We start from the raw sequence: 23,979 nt of genomic DNA, 5'->3' as shown, positions 1-23,979 counted from the left end.
GTATGTCACCTTGTTCTATTCCTCCCTCCCAATGAAACAGTGACATGTGTAGTGAAAGAATACTCCCAAATCATATTAGTTTGTGCATAGTCTGTAGGTGAATATACTTTGTGTGTGTGTGTGTGTGTGTGTGTGAGTGAGAGAGAGAGAGAGAGAGAGAGAGAGAGAGAGAGAGAGATGTAGTATGCACAAATCCCACACCACCTCTATAAAAGTTGAACACAAACCCACCTGGAACACTTCAAATTAGTTAAAAAAGTTAACAAAAATATAGTTGGTCAATTATCGAATGAGGTGATAGCACTACCGATGATTAATATCACTTAATAAAAAAAATTCACGTACAAACCCAACCCTAGTTTTTACCATATGGTGGTAAGTAATCTGCCTCTTTGGTGAGCAATTTTACACTAAAGGAATGCTTAACAATTGATTAAATAACAGTTGACAGTATTTGTTAACATACTTTCACCATTAAGAACAATCTTTGTTGTTACTGTATTTCTTTCCCAAGTTTAATTTAATGGTGTCACATACTGTTTTAACATTTCAGTATTATATAATGCATTTCCTTGACTAGTTTTTGGGTACACCTAGAAAGCTGCATTGGGATGTGGTACACTTAAAACTTTGTAAGGACCGCTATATCAAGGGCAAAACTTGTGTGTTTCTTTCCTCAAATTTGAGCTGTGATGTACTTCCTTAATTAGTACCAAGTTATCCACATCAAACATAGGTGTTGTAGCTTTTTCATTATATTTACACAGGTGTTTATCTGCTGCTTATTGTAAATTGTCTTTTCAGTATCATCTAAGTTGCCTCCCTGTACATTATCATCATTGTCATATGGCCATTTAAATAATTTCAACAGTGACTTGCTATAAACTTACCTTTCATTATTTCAATGGGAGATAAACCAGTAGACAACCGTGGAAGTTCATTAAGTATTACTTGGAATTCTGGTGTTTTCCATGCCCAAGTTGTATGTCTGTTTGATCAGTATGCCCTACATAATCTAACGATTTCTTTTGTGATACGTTCCCAAGAGTTACTTCGCAGGTGGTATTTAGAGATAGCAGTTTGTCTAACATTTTCCCATGCTAAAAAAGGCTTTACTCAAAAACTGTGTGCCATTGTCTGTCAACAATATACGTGGCTTTCTTACCTCTGAGAAATATTCTTGTAGACATCTAGTCACAATATCTGTGTAGGTATGCTTAACAGGATAGAGTTTAACATATTTAGACCACCACTCTCCTAGTACTAATATATATGTTAACTCCCGGCCCCTACTTGTTGGTAATTGGTCAAGGAAATCAGCAGCTGTGAGGTCTTGGAAGCCTTTAGGTATTATCAGGTGTAATTTGTACTTTATCGATTGATTGTTGTCTTTCATCTTGTGGCAAGTTTCACATGTACATAGTACAGACAGAACGTCTTGACTTAAGTCCTTAAAATAGTAAAGTTTTACAAGTGTTCATACCCTTGATAAATAAACATAATTAAATCTTGTTCTACAGATTTCGGTATACATATTTGAGTCTAATTTTCTTTACTCTCCAAAACAAAACATAATTTACCATAATCCATTTTACTACACTGTAGTCAGTTTCCCCATCTTGGTCTAAGGTTTTCCACTTATCCCCAAAATATGGTTTGTCAGTGATACAAATCATTCAGCCCAGTGGTAAGTGTGATAATGTATCAGTAACTACATCTTCATGTATACTCTCTTAAAAAGCTCATGACAAACCATTTAAGAGATTAAAAATATTAACATGCTATTAAAGTTATATTTAGTCTGTATTTTTTATTGGTCCTTAGTCTAGAAAAGTAGATTACCAAGACCTGTCAACATGAGATGATATCCTTGTTGTATATTGCTGTTTTCTCTCCAGTGTTTAAGCAAACCATTTAGTGTGCGAGAATGTACATGCATCAATGGATTACTAACATTGATTGAGGTGAGATGTAAAATATATTGTGGTGTTTCGAACTTCACTATGGTTGGCCTCTCAGATTTCAAAACAGTCATGATTGTTAAGAATCCATCTTACTGGAGCTGGATATCGACCTTTTAGGCGTTGGGAGAGTTACCCTATTGTCACTAGTCACAGGTTGCATGAAACAGGGGAAAAACATCATCTGCCCAGCACAGCTGTCAAAGATGACTGATAAAGACAAAACAACTTCGAAGCAGAATGTGACCAAAAGCAGAAGACAACATAACCCCACATGTCATCTGAGATGGACACACGTTTACAGGAAGCTTCTGTCAAAAAAAGTGGTCTAACTGAAGTACATATGGCAGACATTCTCTATAAACTGGCCATTTCAGAAGCTTTGATTGCACTAGGGATGCTTCAAAAAGAAGTACAGTGTGTTTCAATGATGTTGTTAAGTACAATGTTTGACCATCGTATTGTCTTAATGGGTGGGTTACAGGGTGGAATTGTTCCGGTAGCCTGATTGACCATCTTCAGCCAATGCTGCTAACTGTGCTTTGTGCTAAAGAGCTTGTAAGCAAGTATGATAATGCTTCCATTCATTCATTTGGAATTGTCTGAGACTGATTTAATGAACAGAATTATGACAATAACACACCTTAGTCCTCTAATCTGAATATGATTGAACGTCTCAACAATATATTGAAAAGGATAGTTGCTACTCACCATGTAGCGGAGATGCCGAGTCACAGATAGGCACGACAAAAAGACTGTCAGATTTTGAGCATTTGGCCAACAAAGCCTTCATCGGAGATAGCACATACACACATGCTCATGCAGACACAACTCACACACACATGACTGCAGTGTCTGGCTGCTGAGGCTACACTGCAAGCAACTGTGCATAATGGGAGATGCAGTCGGGTGGTGGGGGTAAGGAGGGGGAGGGATATCAGGATAGGGGTGGGGAACAGTAAAGTGCTGGTGGGAGCATGCAGGGACGAGGTGGAGAGTAGAGCAGTCTGGAGATTAGATGGATGGAAGAAGAGGGGAGGGGGGGGGGAGGTAGATCTGCACAAATGACCACCAACAAAATGTGGTCAAGAAATAACTAGACCACCTGTTGCTGAGCAGGCCACCCAACACAACATTCCTCATTTCAATGACAGCTTCACAGCCTGTGCCATCTGGATTCTTCCCACGAACACCAGCTTTTCTGAATTGTGCAGGTGGGAACTCTGCAATATATCCTATGTTCCCGTAACCCTCCTGGCCACAACCTTCATTAGTCATTGTTCTTACCCGTCTAGCCCCTTCCCTATTACCATTTTAGCACCGCACAGCTCTCTATTCCACCAACACACCCAGTCTTTTTACTGCTCTCCTTTTCCACTACCTCCCTCTCCCTCACATTCCATCTAACATTCAGACTGCACCTAGCTGTCCTACTCTCCATTTCATCCCTGCACGCTCCCAGCAGTACTTTACCATCCCCCACCCCTAACCTGCTATCTCTCCCCCTCCCTGCCACAGCCACCTTCTTACCCCAACCTGGTTGCCTCACCCATAATACGCTGCTGCTCATAGTCTGGCTCCAGCTGCCAGAGACTATGGTCCTGTGTGTGTGAGTTGCGTTTATGTGCCCTACTCTTGTTCATACACTTATTCCTAATGTGTGTGTGTGTGTGTGTGTGTATTTGTTGGTCAAAAGCTAACTTTCTGACAACCTTTTTGTTGTGCTTTTTTGCAACTCAACATCTCTGCTTTATGGTTAGTAGCAGCTATCCTTTTCATAATATTGTTACATCCCATCCTTGATTTTCCATTGTTTTTTATGTAAGTAGTTGTCTTTTTATTTATTTTTTTTCCAGTCTTTGGCTGAAAGTACTTTTATATTTTATTTGTTTACTTGTTTTGATAAATAACAATCATCCTCAGGTGATATTTAGCCAAGAAGATGAACATCACAAAACATAAGAAATGATGAAACTGACAGAAAATAATTGTATATGACCCATATGACAGGGCTAGTGTTGGCACACTGCCATTGAGCCGACCCTACAGGTCATGTATAATTACTTTTCTTTCAGTTTAATTATGTTTTATATTTTTGGGTGCTGCTATTATTTGTTATAACTTTTATTGTTTTTTATTCAATTTTATTAACAAAGACTGATCTGTGGACAATCATTATTGTTCAGAACTAGTAATCCGTTAAAATAGTAAAAAATCCTTTGGTCGAAGACTGAAAAAAAATGAAAAATTTAGATTGCTGTACTCATCATTGGTGTATGTGTTTGTTTCAGTTCTCATTTAATTCTACACTAGGATTATATATGGTTTCTGTATTTCATTTACATTAAAGTTACTTTTTTAATGTAATTGTTTAATTAATACAATATGGTCATTTACTTTTTAGTATGGTAAGAGGAAAACTACAAATGATCAGTATGATATTTATTTTCTGTATAGGGAGTCAATCAGAAAGACGCAGTATGTCTGACTTGTGGAAAAGGATTAAATGACTGTGTGGGGCACTACGGATACATTGATTTGGAGCTTCCAGTTTTTCATGTAGGATACTTTCGATCTGTCATAACTGTGCTTCAGACTGTTTGCAAGGTATGTCAGTTCACATTATTGTACCATCCTCATCTTTAAGAAATGTAGTATATAGTATGACCCACTGACTCTGTTCCTCCATCCCCTTCATTAGTGGGGATGTTGTATTACTGTATTAGATTACATAATCATACCTTTCTTTAGTTGAGAGATACACAATGACAATAACGATTAATGGTCTGTCAGATCATAGTGCACAAATACCAACATAGAAAACAATTAGGGCAACCTTATCCCAATAATGAAACATAAAATATAAGGACAGAGGTTTACTTCCAACACAGATATTGATAGATAATGTGAAAAGGCACACTTACCAAGAAATCTATGATAAGGGTAACTTGAATGACAAGATGAAATGTTAAGTTGTGCAGCGATTAAGATGTTGGCCTCACATTTGGAAAACATGGGATTCAAATGCTTGTCCATAGATCTCGTATATAAGAATTTTTAACATGTTGCGGCCCTGTCAGCAACTTTGATAAATTAATATGTCAAAAATCCACCTCAGTTGCGAAGTATGTGTTGTGTGTCCACAAATCATTTCAGGTAAGTTTCCAACAGTCCCTTGAAATAAGTCACTGCTAAATTAATTCCAAACCCTCATCCAACTGTACTAAGGCTCCATATTCAGTGACAGTGACATCAACAGGATTTTAAATTCTGACATATTTTGAAAGATAATTATAACACTTTCCTAAAAACCTAGGTTGCTTCCCTTGAGTGTTCTCCATTTTAAAAAAGCAGACTTGTAGTACGGCTAAGCAGAGTATCATTCAAAAGGTAATGTGACCTGTGTCATAACATACAGGGCAGATACACCCCAGTTACAGAATTTTGCTATAGGCAATAGTGAAAACTGCTGATGGACATCCTCAGGTAGGTTAAATCTATCAACTATGATAGAAGAAGACTATTCACAGAAGAATATAGCCTACTATACAGTCTGTTTTGAAAGAGGCCTCAAACAGATGCAGAATTGACTATATATCTGCTGTAGTGAAATTTTAATGTTAGTGAGCCACTACAGATATGCAAAGTTTATGACCACCATTCCATTGATAATTGGCAAATTAAATTTAAAACAATATTGATGCCCTCTTTGGAATCCTGAAGTTGTCAGATCAAACATAAGGAGTGATAGGTGATGTGCAGCTTGTACAGAAACCGAACTGCACTCTTAAAGAGAACATGAAAAGGAGGCGGTAATTGAGATATGAATGACAACTTTAATGTTTAATATCTGTGTATTTTCTCTGCACATTGGCAAACAATAAAGGAGACTAAGTAGAGAATCAAAAGGGAGATTTTAAGTTCATCAAGAAGAAATAATAGCTTTCGGCACTGCCAAAGAAGTTAGAAAATCAGTTGAATGGAATGGATAGTGACTTGAAAAGGGGTTAGAAGATGTACATCCACAAAAATATACCAGTGATAAGAGAGTGTTGTTGAATTAAATTAGATTAGTCGAAATGAATCAGATTTAAAAAAATGAGTTGCTCAAAGTGGGAGACAAATTTTGCTATTTGAGCAGCAAAACCACTGGCAATGGCATAATTAAAATGCATGTGAAATGCAAGACAAGATTTTCCAAACAAGTAAAATATGCTAATACTGAATATAAATTTAATTATTAGAAGTCATTTCTGTAAGTATACGTTTGAAATGTAACCTCATATAGAAGTGAAGTGTGACTGATAAAAATTTCATACAAGAACAGAGTAGAAGGTTTTGAGGTATAACACAGAAGAATGCTGAAGGTTAGATGGGTAAACTGAGTAGAAAGGTACTGAATAAAATTGCGTAGAAAACAGCTTTGTTGCCCAACGCCAATAAAAGAAGAGCTATGTTGATAGGACACATCCTGAAACATGTACTGAAATAATTAATTTGGTAATGGAAGGAAACGGGAATGTGGGATAGTAAAACTGTAAAGGGATACCCAGACTTGACTATGACAAGCAGATTCAAATTATATACGATGCAATAGTTATACAAATAAGAAAAGACTTGCAGAAGAATGACCAATTACCTTTGTACTCATTACACCACCACCACCAACAGAAGAAAATAAAATCAGTTGCAAAGGTGGAATGAAAAGTGACACAAGACAACTTTCTGCCTCATGTTGTTGTGATTAGGATGGTAGGAGTTGGCGGATTGTGTATTTTGTTTGTAACTGCATAAGTTACGAAACATTTCAGTTTTCAAACAGTAATTACTGTCTTCAGTTGTTTGATTTTAGGTTTAGAAGGAGGCCACTGTAACTACGTGGTGACATGTTAAGAATGGTTTAAGCAACAACACTGAGGACTTGCATTGAAATAGAAGTAACAGGAAAGGTAGCAAGAGGTAGACTACAAAATGACTGATGGAAGCAAACTTCAGGGAAATGAGTTCAGGAGAAACTCACTGTGGGTATAACATTTACATACAACTTTCACCTGAAAAGTGACTCAGAAAAGTTTGATCTCTGTATGTATAATACTGGCTTTTCACCTTATTTCACCTGGCCATAAGGTACATGTGGCTTCTTAAAGATTACAATCATGTTTGATCAAGATAATGTCTTCTGTGTTGAACATTACTAACTTTCTCATATGCAGTCGGTGGCTCAATTTCTGTGTATAATTTGTCTCTCACAGGCCAGGAAGTGCCATTCCTTTCTTAGCTGTTCACTTAAAGCTACATGTTAAAAGAAAATTTTCTCTCTCTCAGTAATATATAGGTATGTTTTCTTTTCTCTTTTTTTTCTTTTTTTTTTTTTTTTTTAAAAAATTCCACAGGAGATGAATTTTGAATATTAGCATTTTTTATCCTATTTGTAGACAGTTTTGGGTTTATTTTTTGTATTGTTATGGTTTTATGCAAACAATTATGTATTTTAATTTTCTTCAGAGTTGTTCCAGAGTCTTACTGCCAGACAAAGATAAAAAACCATTTAGAAATAAAGTAATGAACCCAGCAATACCATACTTGACTCGGAAAGCTTTAAGAAAGCAGATTTTGGACAAATGCAAGAAGATTACAATTTGTCCTCACTGCAATGAGCTAAATGGTGTCGTGAAGAAATGTGGTTTGTTAAAAATTGTCCATGAACAGTACCGTTCGAAGAAGAAGACCGATCCTTTGGTGCAACATAAATTAGGCAAGTTTTAAATACAGTTTCAGTGTAATATAGTTCCTGTATTTTTACTTTATTTACCTGCATCTGCACGCTTCAAACCACTGTGAAGTGCATTACAGAGGGTACTTCCTATTGTACCTGTTATTAGGACTTCCTGTTCCATTCATATATGAAGTGCAGGAAGAATGATTGTAATCTTTTCTTCATGGTACCTACCGGAGCAATGCATAGGAGGATTGTGTACCTCAGTGCACTCTTGTCCCTGTGTTTTTACATTACATTTCATATTTTTTTTAAACTGTTATTTCAGGCTGAAATAATGTAAGGAATTTCTTACCAATTTCATTCAAACCAATAACCACCTGTGAGGTACATTTGAGGGTTTACTTTCTCCTCATACAAGTTGGGTGTACCTTAGCATTTTCATTGTGTGTCCTACCCCCTACCTGCCTGCCCTGCTCCCCAAGAAGCCCTCTCTGACCTTACCCAACTATTCCTGCTTTCATCTCTCAAGAAGGAATCTGTGGTTATAAAGGACAGGAAAGATAAAGAGCACTTCTGTTTTTATGTGCAATGTCTCTCTCATCTACTGTAAGTCGGGCATTATAAATGTGAGTACTAGCTAGTGTGTCTGTCTTTTTGTAATTTTAAATGACTACTGACTTAACTCTATGTGAATTTAACAGTTTTCTGCATAAAATTAAAAAAAAGAAATTTAAATGTAATTCCAGCCATCTTGTGCTCTTCAGCACATACATTGTATCTGTTTATAATACAATGTTTAAAAGTTGTCTTTGTGTAAAGGGGCAAAGAAGTTGTTCAGTACTGTAACACATGTAGAATTTGTTCACCATGACCTGACTTGAGTTGTCTGCAGGAAGAAGGTAGCTATGTCTGTTGTTACCTAACACGTTGACAGCCATGGGTATGGTGTTGGTGGTGGTGGTGTGGTGGTGGAGGGGAAACAAGCTGCATTTTCTTTGGGCAGTGGTGGCCCCACACATTTTCATTATGTTTTTATTGCTCTCCCAATGAAGTAAAGAATGACATAGGAACCGCATCGTAACTCATGTTGAGTTTTTATAACACAACATAATATACCTTAACACAAATCTGACATCACTTCATAATGGTTGTTGTAAACATAGGTACTGTACTTTTGGATTGTTAAATGTTGGCAAAGGCGGAACACAAAATCCTGCAACCTGGAATGACTTCTACCAGTCCAGAACTTAGTAGTCCTGGCTTAGGAAGTCATGAGCAATTACTAGTGTCTGTGAGTCTGTTATTATGACCATATGAAACTACAATCGTCAAGCCATAACTGTTGGGTCTTTGATTGTTCTGTGAAATGGCTCATTGGAACAACAACAAGTGAAATATTAGTTCACTTTATTAAACAGTTGATAAAAATATTTACTTAACTTGATACAATCCTTTGCCACTGGAGTGCTTGATTATTTAGAGCTGTCATTGACTTTTAAAGCATCACTTGATGCACTGATTAACAAACTCTTCACTTAAAGTACAATGTTCAAAATTTGCAAAAGTACATTTTTGTCTGAGACTTGAATAATTCCTTAATACTACTTGATGATGTTGACTACATCAGCTGGGGTCACAAATTGGGACAAAGCACTTCCATGCTCAGCTCGATATTAACCTCTGCGTGAGGGCGCTGTGGTGCTGAGACAGAGGCATGGCTTTCAGAAGCCCCTCCCATTCATCACTCCGAATTGCAGCAATACATAAACAGTGTCTGTGATATCAATGCATACTAGCAACCTTGGTGTGGCACCACAATCTGTGGATGATAGCACAATAGTGAGTAGTGGTATTTTATATTCTAGCAGCAGCTTGGAAAACTAAAGAAAGAACACCCACATAGTCTCATTATAGTACACAGTTTGTGCCTCACCAAGGTCTTCAAAGGTCAGTATCACTGACATTATTCACCATTTGGACATTAGGCTGGCAACAGTTGTATTTAGAACCAATCATATACTTGGCACCTGTACTGAAGCTGGCAAAATAGCCATGTACCGTTCAGCAGCACCTTCTTGTGGTTCAGTAGACATGAAAATTATTAGCCACTCTTCAGTCCCCACCATTTCATAGTCTACCTTTACAACTGCCCTGACCAGTGGGATCACTTGGGGTTTGTTGAAAGCAGGACCTAGTGGCACTTGTGTGGCTGAAATTACTATTCTGAACCATTGGTGGAACAAATTTCTACCCTGGTTACTGAAGAGGCCCAGAGTAATTTTAAAATTATTACATCAAAGAAGCTGTTGTATCCTATACTACTTTTGAAGCTGTTGTTTTACAACATTTTAGGTGAATGCTGGAATTATTTCATAATATATGTGGATGGTTCTGAATTGGCTCGATGTAACCGACTTTTGTAAAATTACCTGAGTCTTCTGTCAAAATTTGCTTACCAGATGAACTCACAGTTAATGATTCAGAGATGTATGAAATCTGTAGGGAATTGGAGCAGATGAAAGTCCTCATTTGATTTCACTTCCTAGGTGCGATATGAAAGAGTCCAGGTGTACTAGACTTTTTGCTTTGAATGGCCATTCCTGTCATATCACTGAATACTGACCATTCCTCTTTGGACACCCTGTATAGTGATTGGACCTTTGAGACAATGAATACCAACTATCCAGGACTTCCTTCTCCATCTACAGAGGCAGTGCAAGGAGATTTCATTTTTCTTAGTAACAACATGTATGGAAATTGAAGAAAATAGTGCTACAAATAAAGCAGCAGAGTATGCTCATATGATATATACTGTGGCACTTTGTAGTGTACCCTCTCATGCCACAATTTGGAGATAATCAAGATGATTCTGACTGTGCCAGTCCTTTTCCTGACATCTGACCTGAGAGAAAGTAATGCGTCTTGGAATAGTGTACTGCTCTATGATGCATGTGGGGCAGAAGAAACCACCATTGTGTATTGTTTGTGGCATACAGATAACTGTTGGCCACACTTTAAATGAATGTGTTTTATGCTGTAGAGGCTAGTTAACTGTTGAGCTGCACTGTATTTCAGGACATGATGGTAGAATTGTGGTATGGGTCTTAAGATTCATTTTTACCTCCAAAAAAGTTGTAACCTGGATAACAAAAATGCTATGTATTCTCCATAGATTGAGGATATCAAGTTACTTGTTGATGTTTATACTGTATAGCAATGTTGAGTACTGAGAGCTAAATTTGCTATTGCAGTAGTATGCTAATAAAATTTATTGAATGCGACTTCCTCAAGCAAGGGTAAGGGCTAGTAATTTTTTAAGAATCAGGTTGTGTAACTTCAAATTACAATGTGAATTATGTGAGAACTAATGAAAGATACCTTCATTTTCAGCTGCTTATGCAAAAGTTGTTGAATATAATCGTGAACTGGAATCTGCAGTTGTCAATGGATTGGCTCATATATTCAATCCTCTTGAGGTTCTGCACATTCTGGAGAGGATACCAGAAGAGGATGTTCCTTTACTGCTTATGAACCCATCTTGTGGTAGTCCAAAGGACCTTATTTTGACAAGGATACCTGTGCCACCACTATGTATAAGACCATCTGTAGTGTCTGATTTAAAATCAGGAACGTAAGTACTTCACAGTGACAGTATTACCATACTCTCTAAAATTTGCATGTTAAGAATACAACAGATTTTTAAGAAGAGAGATTTTAGTGAAGAATGGTCTCATTAAACCCTTTTTGTGTTATTTCATTTTATCACTATGTTGTTTCTCATTTGTAACCATATCCTCCTGATTCCCATCATTTCTGCCCTTTTCTCTCTCAAATTTTTTTCTCTCTCCCATATTAGGATTCTTCCCGCACACCTATCTCTCTAGCATCAATTGTTCTCTTGCAAGACACATTATAACCATATGTCTTAACGTCTACTTACCTGTGGCTCTGCTATAGTTATAAGCAGAAAGAAAGAAGACAGTGACAGCAGATGTTATTGATATAGCACAGATATAACTGCCGTTTGCCTTGTAACCTTATAAAAGTGCACTGATTTTCACATAGTTGTAGTATGAAGGCAATGCTCATGATAAATGTGTAAGGATTTTTAAATTACCTTTCATACAAAGGCACAACAGTGAAGTAAGAATTTTAGGGCATTATGTGTACTACCTTAGCATTATTGCTGCCTGTACCCATGAGTCTTTTTGTTAATGTGGTCAAATGTTAGATCTTCAGAATCTTATAGAGAATAGAGATATTTCAGTATGCTTGACCTGCGCTGAGCTTTTCTCCTCCATATGAGAATGAATGAATTTTCGTGCTCCTAAAGAAAGCACTAATTATAACATTAATAACAAAAAACTTGATTTTTTTCTATGTAATGGTGGCTTTGTTACTTTTTCAATATTAAAAGTGGAAGGGGTAAAAGGTAAAACCTCGGCATGTAGTTGAGGAAATGAGTGATTGATAGGAACATGAACAAGATTGGGTATATTAATAAGCTTTGGGATAATGCCCTTCAGAGCTGACTAATACAGAATACACATACACCCAAATTATAAATGGTTACATTGTCACAGCCAGCTTCATTTTACTGGTGTTGCAACTAGATAGGAGTAAGGGGTTGTGTTGGGTGGAGTGGCGAAGATAGAAAGGAGTCTTGGAGGTTTGGAGGGAAGGTTGGTTGACAGCTGAGAGGGAGAGGCAGCAAGCGGATGGGACAGGAATGTGGCACCCATGAATTTGCCATGGTGCAGGCAGGGGAACTGCATATGGTGCACAGTTTCATGAAGGAGTGAATTGGGAGGTGAGATTGACCACTTGAAGAGGGAGACATATGGGTAACAGGGTGTGAGTGTAGAATGAGTTGGGGGTAGGGGGTGAAGATCAGCTGAGAGAGACTGGTGGCAGGAGCATTGTGGGATCTTAGTTGCTTCTCACAGTTCATGCTTCTATCAATCATGAGACTCCCCTACTCACACTCAGTTAGTTATCTTCCAGGAATTCCTTACCTCTATTCCTAAGTCTCTACCCAAAAAACACAAACCTATTGGAGAAAAGGATATCAATCCACTACCTTACATCATCATCCCTGTGGCTGAAGACTCCCATATTGCCTTTATCATTGAGGTGCAATATAGCAGGTCAGCAACTGGAAGCAGTTAATTCCATAAACTATCTGTGAGTATGCATTAGGAGTGATTTAAAATGGAATGATCATATAAAGTTGATTGTCAGTAAAGCAGATGCCAGACTGAGATTCATTGGAAGAATCCTAAGGAAATGCAATCCGCAAACAAAGGAAGTGGGTTACAGTACCCTTGTTCGCCCACTGCTTGAATACTGCTCAGCAGTGTGGGATCCATACCAGATAGGGTTGATAGAAGAGAGAGAGAAGATCCAACAGAGAGCATCACACTTAATTACAGGATTATTTAGTAATCGCGAAAGCATGACGGAGATGATAGATAAATTCCAGTGGAAGATTCTGCAGGAGAGACGCTCAGTTGCTCGGTACGGGCTTTTGTTGAAGTTTCGAGAACATACCTTCACCAACGAATCAAGCAGTATATTCTCCCTCCTACGTATATCTTGTGAAGAGACCATGAGGATAAAATCAGAGAGATTAGAGCTCACACAGAGGCATACCAACAATCCTTCTTTCACGAACAATACGAGACTTTAATAGAAGGGAGAACCAATAGAGGTACTCAAGTTACCCTCCGCCACACACCGTCAGGTGGCTTGCGAAGTATGGGTGTAGATGTACTGTCATGACTACCTGTAAGAAAGTGTCTGTCAATTGCCTTACTGTTACACCTCCAAGCCCCACCACTGTGATCTCGTCTCAAATGTCCAGCATAACACCAGTTCCTACTCAGATCCTTAGTCCTATCCCAGATCCTCTTTCCTGAATCCCTCTTCCTCTCCATCTCAACTACACTTTCCCCCCACCTACAAACCTCCCCCCCCCCCACACACACAGAACCCTTCTACATGCATCCCAGAATGCATAAACCTAACTGTCCCAGACACCACTTTAAATCTGGTTACACTGCCCCCATAGAATAAATCTTCCCCACAGTGTAGCTTCTGGTATCAAAGATGCAAACTATTTCCCTCGTCACCTCTCAATCATCCCCACTCCAATAAAAGCTGGAAGGAACCCTACTGGTTGCTGTTGATGCTGCCTCCCTATACGCCAACATCCCCCATGCCCAAGGTCTTGCAGCTTTTGAATATCACCTCTCCCATTGTCCTACTACTGACTCCAGCCTGCCACCTCATTTGTTACACATTGCACATTGCATCCTCCAATGCCAAGTTGGATATGAACCATCTAGTTCCTCTTCCTAGCCACCTATGATGCTGTACCCCTCGTCTAGTTCAGCCCCATTGATATACCCTAGTAATGTGGACTTAGGGCCAAGACGCCATAGCCTCATTCCTCCACAACTTCAACACCATTTCCCTTATATGCTTCACTTGGTCCTATGCAGCCCAGCTTGCCACCTTTCTTGATGTTGACCGCTACCTCTTTGATGTTCCATAAAAGCTTCTGCCAATATCATACCTACTAACCATCAACAATATCTCCATTTGACATCCGTTTTATGCTAAAACGTCCCTTCCATACTGTCTGCCCACTTGTGGATGATGCATCTGGAATGAATAGTAAGCCATTGTCCAGTATGCTGAAAGTTTTATTAAGACCTTCACTGACAGACATTACCTTCCAAATCTAGTTTGTGAAAACAGATCTCTCTTGCCATATCCACACATACTTAGAATCCTCTTATCACCCCTTAATTAGTACCCACCAAAAGTCACCCTGGTGTGGAACAACTTTATCAGATCCTTCATACAGGCTTCAAATACCTATAATTGTGCACAGGAAAGAGAAACATCCACCTGCAATACTCCCCACCTCTCCCGAAATGGTGTTCTGCCATCCACCCACTCCACGGGCTCAGCATTTGTTTGCTGTGTGTGGGCTTGGTGAACCCATGTTTCTGTACTGGGGACTGGTAAGTACCACCAGTCCTCTGTTACTGTAGGCTCCGGGCAGTGGTGGAACGTTCTGTGTTTCGGAGAACATGGGCGTTGGCATCACTGCCTGGACGGCTAGGAGGGTACACACCTCTATAAAAAAACACCTCAGCCTCAAAGTGTGCTATGTGCTGATGAGGTGAATAGCTGTTCAGGTAAAACAATCTAGTGGACAATCTCTGGGGAACCTGTTGCCCCCTCCCCCCACCCCCACCCCCTTCCCCACCCAGTTGTATGAGGCTTGCTCAGGCATGCAGGGTTCTGCTGTGGACGATGTTTGTTTCCTTAGCATATCATGAGATCCCTATGAAAGGGCCTCATAAAACAACTACTACTGATGGGATGGGTGTACCGTCAGGTAGTACCTATACCCACTCATCAAAGGGAGCTCGTTTGGTCACTCCTCCTGAGATGTAGTCTCAGAATCATAGTAACAGATCACTAGTGTCATAACACTTTCAGTGTAATCAAGGAAAGAGGGGGAACCTTTCAGAATTTCTCCTCTTTCTATATTCAGAAGCATTGGCGGGTGTTGCTGGGTCCCTAAAAAGTGTTAAATGACTTTGTAATGGAACACTTGTAGTTGAAACTGTTGATTCCAAATCAAGTATCTTAGCTTTTGGGATGTAAGCTCTTAGGTGACTACCCAGTCTAGGCTTGGTTGCATAACACTATTAACTTCTAAAGATATGGTTACCTGCTCTAATATAATGGAGATGGACCATGTGGAGTTATGTGAAGAATGGGAAAAAATATGGGTGTTGTGGAAGTGCAGAACTGTATGAGCCCAATGGCACGTTGGAAAAATCTGCAACATTTATTGTAATGTTTAACACTACAGAATTTCCTGAACACATCTCTCCAGGCTATATCCATCTTAAGGTTAACTCATTTGTTCCTAACCCAATGCGGTGCTTCAGATGTCAAAGATTTGGCCATACCATTATGGGATGTAATGGACTTGCAACCTAAGTCACGTACCACTGCCCACCATAAGAATCCTACTAAGCCATCCCCTCAACCCAAGCAACCAACTGCTCCCATAAGTAAGGAAAAATGTTCCTCAAAAAGTAGTTCAGAGGTGAATAAAGTGGCAGTTAAACCTTCAGATTGGCGAGCTTCCTCCCTCTCAAATGGGGACTTTATTCTTGAGGAAATTGATTTCCACTTGGAGGGACCGCAGAACTGAGCACCGGCTAACACTCCCCCTGAGCTCCCGGGAAAATCACCACCTCAGAGAGAGAAAGACAAGACCAACCATCACTAATCAATGGCTCCTGCAGGGAGTTCTGTGTTGCATTTGAATATAAAGGGATTGTGATGATATTTTGAAGAATTACAACTCCTGGTCCAGCATCTGCTGATTCTGCATCTGTTTATAAGAAAGCAATCACTGACACACCTGCAATAAGGGGTTGCCACCCCTACGGGAGGGACAGTGTTACTGAAGACAGGGCTAAAGGTGGAGTGGCTGTTTTGTTGATGAAAGATGCCACTCCTCTCCTGTCTCTCTTACCACAGCCATTCAAGCAATTGCCATGAAAGTTCTAGCACCCTTTAACATCACAGTGTGTTCTTTATATCTTCCACCTCATGGTCCTTTGGATGCAGACACACTGACATACTCTTTTGGGCATTCCCATGTCCAGTCCTCCTTGTTGGGGACTTCAGTGCAGACAGTGTACTGTGGGGCATGGCTACCACTTGCTCCAGGAGTCGAATTATTGAGCAACTCGTCCATTCTGAGAATGGCTGTCATTTGAACTCACCTCAGATGAAACACTTTTCAACAGTTATAGAGTGTTTTTCAGCCATTGGCCTTTGTTTTTGCTCTCCAGCTATTGCAGAATAGGTTCACTGGGAAGTGACTACAGATTTTCATTCTAGTGACCACTCCCCAATGTGGATCCATCTAACGACTAAGACGATGGTCAACAGATGAACACGGAGATGGATGATTTGAAGGCAAATTGGTTAAAGTACAGTCGACAGGCTATTTCTGAACAAAAGGATTGTGCACAGGAGACGGTGGCCCATATCACTTATGAGATCCCACGGGCTGCCGCAGAGTCCATCCCACAGTCTAGTAACCACCTCAGATGATGTCCTGTACCTTTGTGGAATGATGAGTGTTGCTTGGTAATCATAGCCAGACAAAAAGCTTTATGGAACTTCAAACACCATCCGACTATAGAAAACATTCATGTATTCAGATCTGCAAGAGCACACATGAGCGAGTGATAAAAGACTGGCAGAGGGATTCCTGGAAGGTATTCATTACTTCCATTAATCGGTACATTTCTACTGCACGAGTTTGGGAATCAATAAGGTGGATTTCAGGCAGAAACAATACATGAGCCCTTACGCCCTTGTTGAGAAATGCGGTCTTGGTGGACGCACCTAAAGACATGGCACAGTTTTTAGCTGAACACATTTTTACAGTTACTGTGTCATCCAGACAAGCTCCTGCATTTCAGGTGTTCTGTACAAATGCGGATATGAGCAAGCTCCATTTTTGTAGCATAGTGAGGAAGTTTACAATCTTTGATTCTCCCTGTGGGAACTGGAATCAGTTCTGTCCATGGCCAGAGGCACAGCTCCAGGGCCTGATGAGATTGAATAAGCCATGCTCCGTCATTTGTGCCCTGAAGCAAAAGGACAGCTCCTCTCATGTTTCTGTCAGATCTGGTGGAATCGACAGTACCCCATGGCTTGAAAGGAGGCAATATTAATTCCATTGTGGAAACAAATCAAGGGCCATAGTGCCCCTAACAGTTACCAGTGTGTAGCCCTTACTAGATGTATGGGTAAGACTCATGAACGCCTGGTCAACTACCTCCTTGTCTTGCTGTCTAAATCCTGAGGTCATGTGAGCTGCTCCCAGTGTGGTTTCAGGCACTACTGTTCCACTCTGGACATCTTAATTCTGTTGGAAACAGCAATATAGGAGTCCTCCTTAGGCTGAAACCATGTGGTTTGTGTGTTTCTTGACGTCAAATAAGCGTTTAATACTACTTGTAGTTACAACATCCTTCACCAACTTCGTGAATGGGATCTAAGTGGACATGTACCCCCTTGTTATCCAGTATTTCCTCAACAACTGATGCTGTTGATATTGGTGATGCCTTGTCTTACTGCTATATTCAAGAGAATGGGATCCCCCAAGGCAATATACTAGGTGTCACATTGTTTGCCATTGCTATCAATGGCATTTCCTTCGCAGTCAGGAGCCCTGTCAAATGCTTTTTCTCTTCTTCCGATCATACATTGATGATGTGGCAGCTACATCTGACCACCATGAGACTGGAAACTGGAACAAGACAACTAGTTTTTGGTTCTCACCAGAGAAGACTACATGTGTCAGTTTTAACCAAGCTTGTTGAAATTTTAACCAACCACAACTGTGTGCTTTTTGGGTTTATTATTTGACTCAAAATTAGATCGGCTCCCGCAGCTGAAAGAACTATGAACTAAGGACTTCCAGTCACTAAATATTTTGAAATGACTTAGCGGGAAAGCCTGGGGAGCTGACAGGTCCTGCCTCTTACAGTTTTATAGGGCATTTGTTTGATCACGTTTAGATTGTGGCAGTGTGGTCTGTGGATCAGCCCCTATTTCCTACCTCAAGATGTTGGACACTGTAGACCATGAGGGCATTCAGATATCGACTGGAGCCTTTTGTACCAGCCCAGTTCACAGTCTTTGTGCAGAGGCTTATGAACCACCACTTTTGATTCAGCTACGCATCCTTCTGGCTTGACAGGCATTTAGAGCAGTGGTCCAACCCAACCTAGAACAGTTGTTCAGGAATCGACTCCATGAAACCAAGCCATTCAGGATATGTGCTACTGACTGTCTCAAGGATCTGAATCTGTTAGATCTCTGAATACACTGCAAGTGATGGACACCTTGGTGCCTTCAGAGATACAAAGTGATTTTAAGCTTGACATGGTCCAAAAATCTCGCACTTTAGATTACTTTTTACAGCTTTGTTTTCTTCCGTTTTAAGTATATACCACAGTTTTATCATTGTTTGGATACCAGCAGGAGAATGTCCTCAGTTGTTCCACTGTTTTCCGTGATACGGCTTTCAAAGTGTGTCTTCCAGAACAATTTACAAAATATGATGCTGAGTTATATGGCATTATGATGGCACTTAAGAGAATTCATGGACATCACTGTACAAGGTTTTTTGTCTGTTCCGACAAGCACTTCACCAAATGTATCCAGTAGACCAGTTGATTCAGCTCATCCATGACTCCTTACAGTGGCTCCAAAATCTTTGCCAGGAGGTGATCTTTTGCTGGGTGCCTGGATATAGGGAAATGACGTGGCCGATAAGACAGCCAAGGAACTTGTCAGGATGGTGTTGTCCATCACTGTCTCGTCCTATAGTGTGCCACCACCTCATTTTCTGACAGGCACTTTGTGCATCAGTGGGGGACAGAATGATTGAAGGTGAAAGTAAACAAACTGTGGTTGCTTAAATCGACCAAACAAACATGTTGTTCTTAATGTCAGCCTCTCTGCTGGAAGAAGGTCCTGCTTACCTGGGTGCGCATCATATGTAGCTTTTTAACACATGGCTTCCTCCTCAGTGGCAGGAGGATCCACCACTCTGTGAGGCTTGTGGTGTGCTATTTTCAGTTCAGCGTATTTTGACAATGTGTGTCTTATATACTATCAGGGCAGTCTTGATGGACATCTGCTCTCCACCCTTGCTGATATTGATTCCAATGTCACAAGAGCGGTGAAATTTTGTGAACTGTCAGGCATCATCCCTAAATTGGTGGCGAAGGGAGGCAGACTTTAATGCATTATAAACTGACTTTTTGTCAGGTCGCTGATGATGACGATGTTGAGCACACCTCACCTAAAATCATCATCATCATCATCATCATCATCTATAAAAACATCATGTCAATCTGTGTGCCACACCCACTCCAGTGCGTTGCCCCACATGTCCTGCCCCTGTGAGAGACCAAGGTGCAAGAACTGTTTTACGCACCCACTTAGTACATCCAAGCTAGTTCCTTCACAACATATCCTATCCTATTAGAGGAAGAGCCACCAATAAAAGCACTCACATCATATAAAAGCTCCGTTATCAACTTTTGTGCAGCCTTTTATCTAGGGATACTATCAACTATTTGTGAACATGAATGAATGGCCACCACCAAACTTTGATTTAACCACCCACTAGTGCAACACCTTTCAGGGCATGATATGCTTGACTTTTAATTGCCATTTGGTACCTCCTCCCTCCCCTCCCCCCCCCCCCCCCTCCACCTCATCCTCCTCCTTCAATATTGTCTTTTCTGAACTATGTAGTTGAGGATTGGTCTTATAACGTATTCTACAAACCCTTAACCCTCAGGGCCTCAGTCTCCATTAGCACCTCTCCCACCTCAACCCCTGCCTCTAACCACCCCACTTCACTCACTGTACACTCACACCCTCTTCTCCACATTCTCTCTCCTTCTGCTTTATCTGTCCCTCACAATCCATTCCTCCACATCATGGTGTGCCATATTCAGCTCCCCCTGCATGCGGCCAGCACGAGCTCAACTGTGCCACCTTCATATCTCATCCTCTTACTGCCTCCCCCTCATTTTCATGTGCCTATTGATCACTGAGTGCCTCAACTATGAGTGGGTTGTTACCTCAGGTGGACAGCAATTAAAATTCCCATCTGACCATCAAGATTTAGGTTTTCTGCGGTTTTTCTTAAATTGCTTAAGGCAAATTCTGGGATGATCTTATTGAAAGGGCACACCTGATTTCTTTCTCTATTCTTCCCAAATCCAAGCTTGTCCTCTGTCTCTAATGGCCCTGTTGTCAACAGGACTTTAAACTCTGATATGCCTTTCTTTGATAAAACATTCAAGAAGAAGAAGTAGAAGAAGAAGAAGAAGAATTCTTGCGGCTGCACACCTGAAAATTAATGGAACATTCAAATACTACTTTGTATAAAATGAAAAGCACATCACTGGCACAAACTTAACATCCATAGCTTCCTGCCTCCCTTCAGACTTTTGTTCCCCTTGTGGAACTGTTTGTTCACTGCTGAGTGTCACTGAACTGTACAGTAAATCATAGAAGAATTAATAGAATTTTTGCTGGAAAGCATTGGGTGAAGTTATGATTGATTTTAAGTGCCCGAAAGATAACACCAATTGTAAGTCATTGAAGGGCTGTCAGTAATTATTTAAGGCATCCCTGAAGATGTAATTTATTGTATGTACATACACTGATCAGCCAGAACATTATGACACCGACCTACTATTGATATAAACCCATCCAGGCGATAGCAATGTCGTCTGATGAGAAATGACTGCTAGTCAGACCCATGGACTGTGCATATAGTATCAGTCAGTGTGCTGTCTGTGTGTAGGAAGGGGAATATGTGTGATCTATCTGAGTTTGATTGAGGGCAAATTGTGATGGCCGAGAGAGCATGAGTGTTTTGGAAACTGCACGATTTGTCAGGTGTTAGAGAACTGCTGTAATGTCTTCACCACATGCTGGAACCAAGCTGAAGCCACACCCAGACATCGTGGGGTTGAGTGGCCACCCTTCATTACAGATGTCTGGTGTCATAGGCTGGGAAGACTGGTAAAAAAGAATGTGAAACTAACATCAGACTTAAATGCTGGGCAGAATACAATTGTGTATGAACACACAGGGCACCAAACACTCCTAACAATTGGTCTCCACAGCCAACGACCCATGCATGTGCCAATGTTAACACCATGACATCACTGGAATAGGCATGTGACTATTGACACTGGACATTGGCACAGTGGGAGAGCATTGCATGATGTAATGAACCCTTACACCTTCTTTATTATCCTAATGGTAGGTTGTGAACTCATTGTCTTCCAAGGAACAGTTCTCTGACTTCTATACTGTGGGATGAACTCGAGTTGGCGGCGGATCCATTATGCTCTGGAGAACATTCACATTAGCATCCATGGGTCCATTGGAGCTCTGTGCAAGGCACTATGTCAGCCAAGGAGTATCGTACACTGGTTGCAGACCATGTACACCACTTCATGACGATCATGTTTTCTGATGGCAGTGGCACTTTTCAACAAGTTAATTTGCCATCTCACAAGGCCAGGAGTCTTATAGAGTGGTGTGAGGGACACAGTGATAAGTTCCAGTTGATGTGCTGCTCCCCCAGCTCGCTAGATCTGAACCCAATTGAACACATCTGCGATGTAATTGAACATGGTGTCAGAGCTCATCGCCCCCCTCCGTGGAATTTATGGGAAATAGGTGACTTGCATGTGTAGCTGTGGTGCCAATGCCCTCCAGCAACCTACCAAGGCCTCATTGCTTCCATGCTATGATGCATCGCCTCTGTTATCTGCTATTAGGTTGGTGGTATAGCACTAGCTGATAAGTGAAGACATGCTGCTGTTTGTCTGCAATATTAAGGAACTAGGTTTGGTTTGAGGCAGTGCCATATTAAAATACAGAATTCCATCACTTATGTTTCAATGTTCATGGCAATTTTCAAGAAAATTTGCACTAATCACATCTTCTATGTGTGCCTGTCGGCGACTCAACCTTTCAGCTATTTTGTGATTGCTCTTTACTCTTAAATTATATACATTCCAAAAGAATATTCATATTTGAAACAAAAATTGTGTTTTCTGTTAGTATATTTCATTCCTGGCTTTCATTTCATCTGAGTATGAAATTTCAGTTGTGAAATACACATCACTAGATGGATCCAGTGTATCTCAGACTGCTACAACACTGCTGACTTCTCGTATGCTTCCTGACAGAGGAAGATTATAAGCAATAATAAGACAAATTTGAAGTACAGGGTGGATGTACTGTGATTTCACGTAGACACTTACTGCTTTGTCAAACTGTTAGCAAATCATCATCCTCAGTATCATCATCATCATCATCATCATCATCATCATCATCATCTTGAATGGTTTCCAGCATCGGGGTGGGTATGTTTGGGACATGAGCCTTGCCATGTAGTTTGGTTCTCCCACTATCTTTCTATGAGGGTTCAATGAAAAGTAATGCCCCCACCTTCGTTAATTGGGCTTGGATGGAAATATTTTTATAAATCAAATGCAGAAATAATCTTTAGAATGTGATCTTTAATTACCAATATTCACTTTTCCACATAATCACCAGCCAATTGGATACATTTCTGCCAATGATGAACAAGTTTTCTGAAGCTGTCATAGAAAAATTCGACACTCTGTTTCTGCAAGCACCGTCTCACAGTTGTCTGGGTCATAATGTTGTAACCATGATTTGTATCCTGTCACAATTGAATAGAGAAAGGCGTCACCTTCATTCTCATAACGTGAGAGGAGTTCCTGGCAAATTTCAAGTCTGTGCACTTTCATTTCAGGAGTCAGCATCCGGGGTACCCATCATGCACAGATCTTCCGATAGACATGCAAAGCAAAATGTGACCCACATGTTTTTGCGAAATGCTCATTGTACTTGCAGTTTCTCTCTGAGTGATACGACGATCATCCTGAATAAATCTGTTAACAGTTTGCTTGTGAAACTTGGTGGTTTCTGTCACAGGACATCCAACTCTTTCTTTGTCACACAGGTCAGATGTTCCCACCTCAACATCTTTAAACTTACTTGCCCGATGACGCACAGTACTCACATGAACACAATCACCATAAACTGCTTTAATTCTCTGATGAATCTCCTTTGGGGTGACACCTTCTGCTGTCTTCAGTGACTGCACGTTGCTTAAATTGCATTGACCGACCGTCTGTGCAGGGTTCCATACTTTACACTGTAACAACACAACCATTCAGTGCTAAGGCTTCCCCCCAACTTTAGCTGTAGAGAAAAGGCTACGGAATAAGCCAGTACCTGCCGCACATCAATGCTGCCAACTGTTGAAGAGTTACAAAAATGGAGGCATTACTTTTGAGTTAACCCCTGTATATTCCTTTTGGTCTAGTTTGCGCCTCTATTTTGAACACAGTTTTTCACACATTTCAGCCATCTATCCCTTGGCCTTCCTCTTACATGTTTTCTTTGCATCTCCCTTTCATTTATCTTCATGGGAATCCTATTTTTTTTTTCTTTTTAGGTACCAATATCATCTTAGCCTTGATGTTTCTGTCTTGCTCTGCAAGGATTCCTCTTTCATCGTTCCTCTTATCTTTTCATTCCTCATTCTCTCTCTCCTTGTTGCTACTATCCTACTTCTGAGGAAGCCTGTAATTGGATTACGTCTTG

At 40.3% G+C, this 23,979-nt stretch overlaps 1 protein-coding gene across 1 annotated transcript in view; it reads left to right on the top strand.

Annotated features, from left to right (window-relative positions):
• The window catches only part of LOC126356695 (DNA-directed RNA polymerase III subunit RPC1), a 182,078-nt gene that overhangs the window by 24,188 nt on the left and 133,911 nt on the right, over positions 1-23,979 (top strand). Inside the window, exons 3-5 of the mRNA XM_050007391.1 lie at positions 4,419-4,568; positions 7,467-7,716; positions 11,071-11,311. Of these exons, the coding sequence (XP_049863348.1) occupies positions 4,419-4,568; positions 7,467-7,716; positions 11,071-11,311 (641 nt within the window). The remainder of the gene's footprint in view (positions 1-4,418; positions 4,569-7,466; positions 7,717-11,070; positions 11,312-23,979) is intronic.

This window comes from Schistocerca gregaria, chromosome 1 (genome assembly GCF_023897955.1).
Source record: "Schistocerca gregaria isolate iqSchGreg1 chromosome 1, iqSchGreg1.2, whole genome shotgun sequence".
NCBI lineage: Eukaryota > Metazoa > Arthropoda > Insecta > Orthoptera > Acrididae > Schistocerca > Schistocerca gregaria.
The sequence above is the reverse complement of the archived record's forward strand: the minus strand, read 5'-3'. Positions and strand labels throughout refer to the sequence as shown.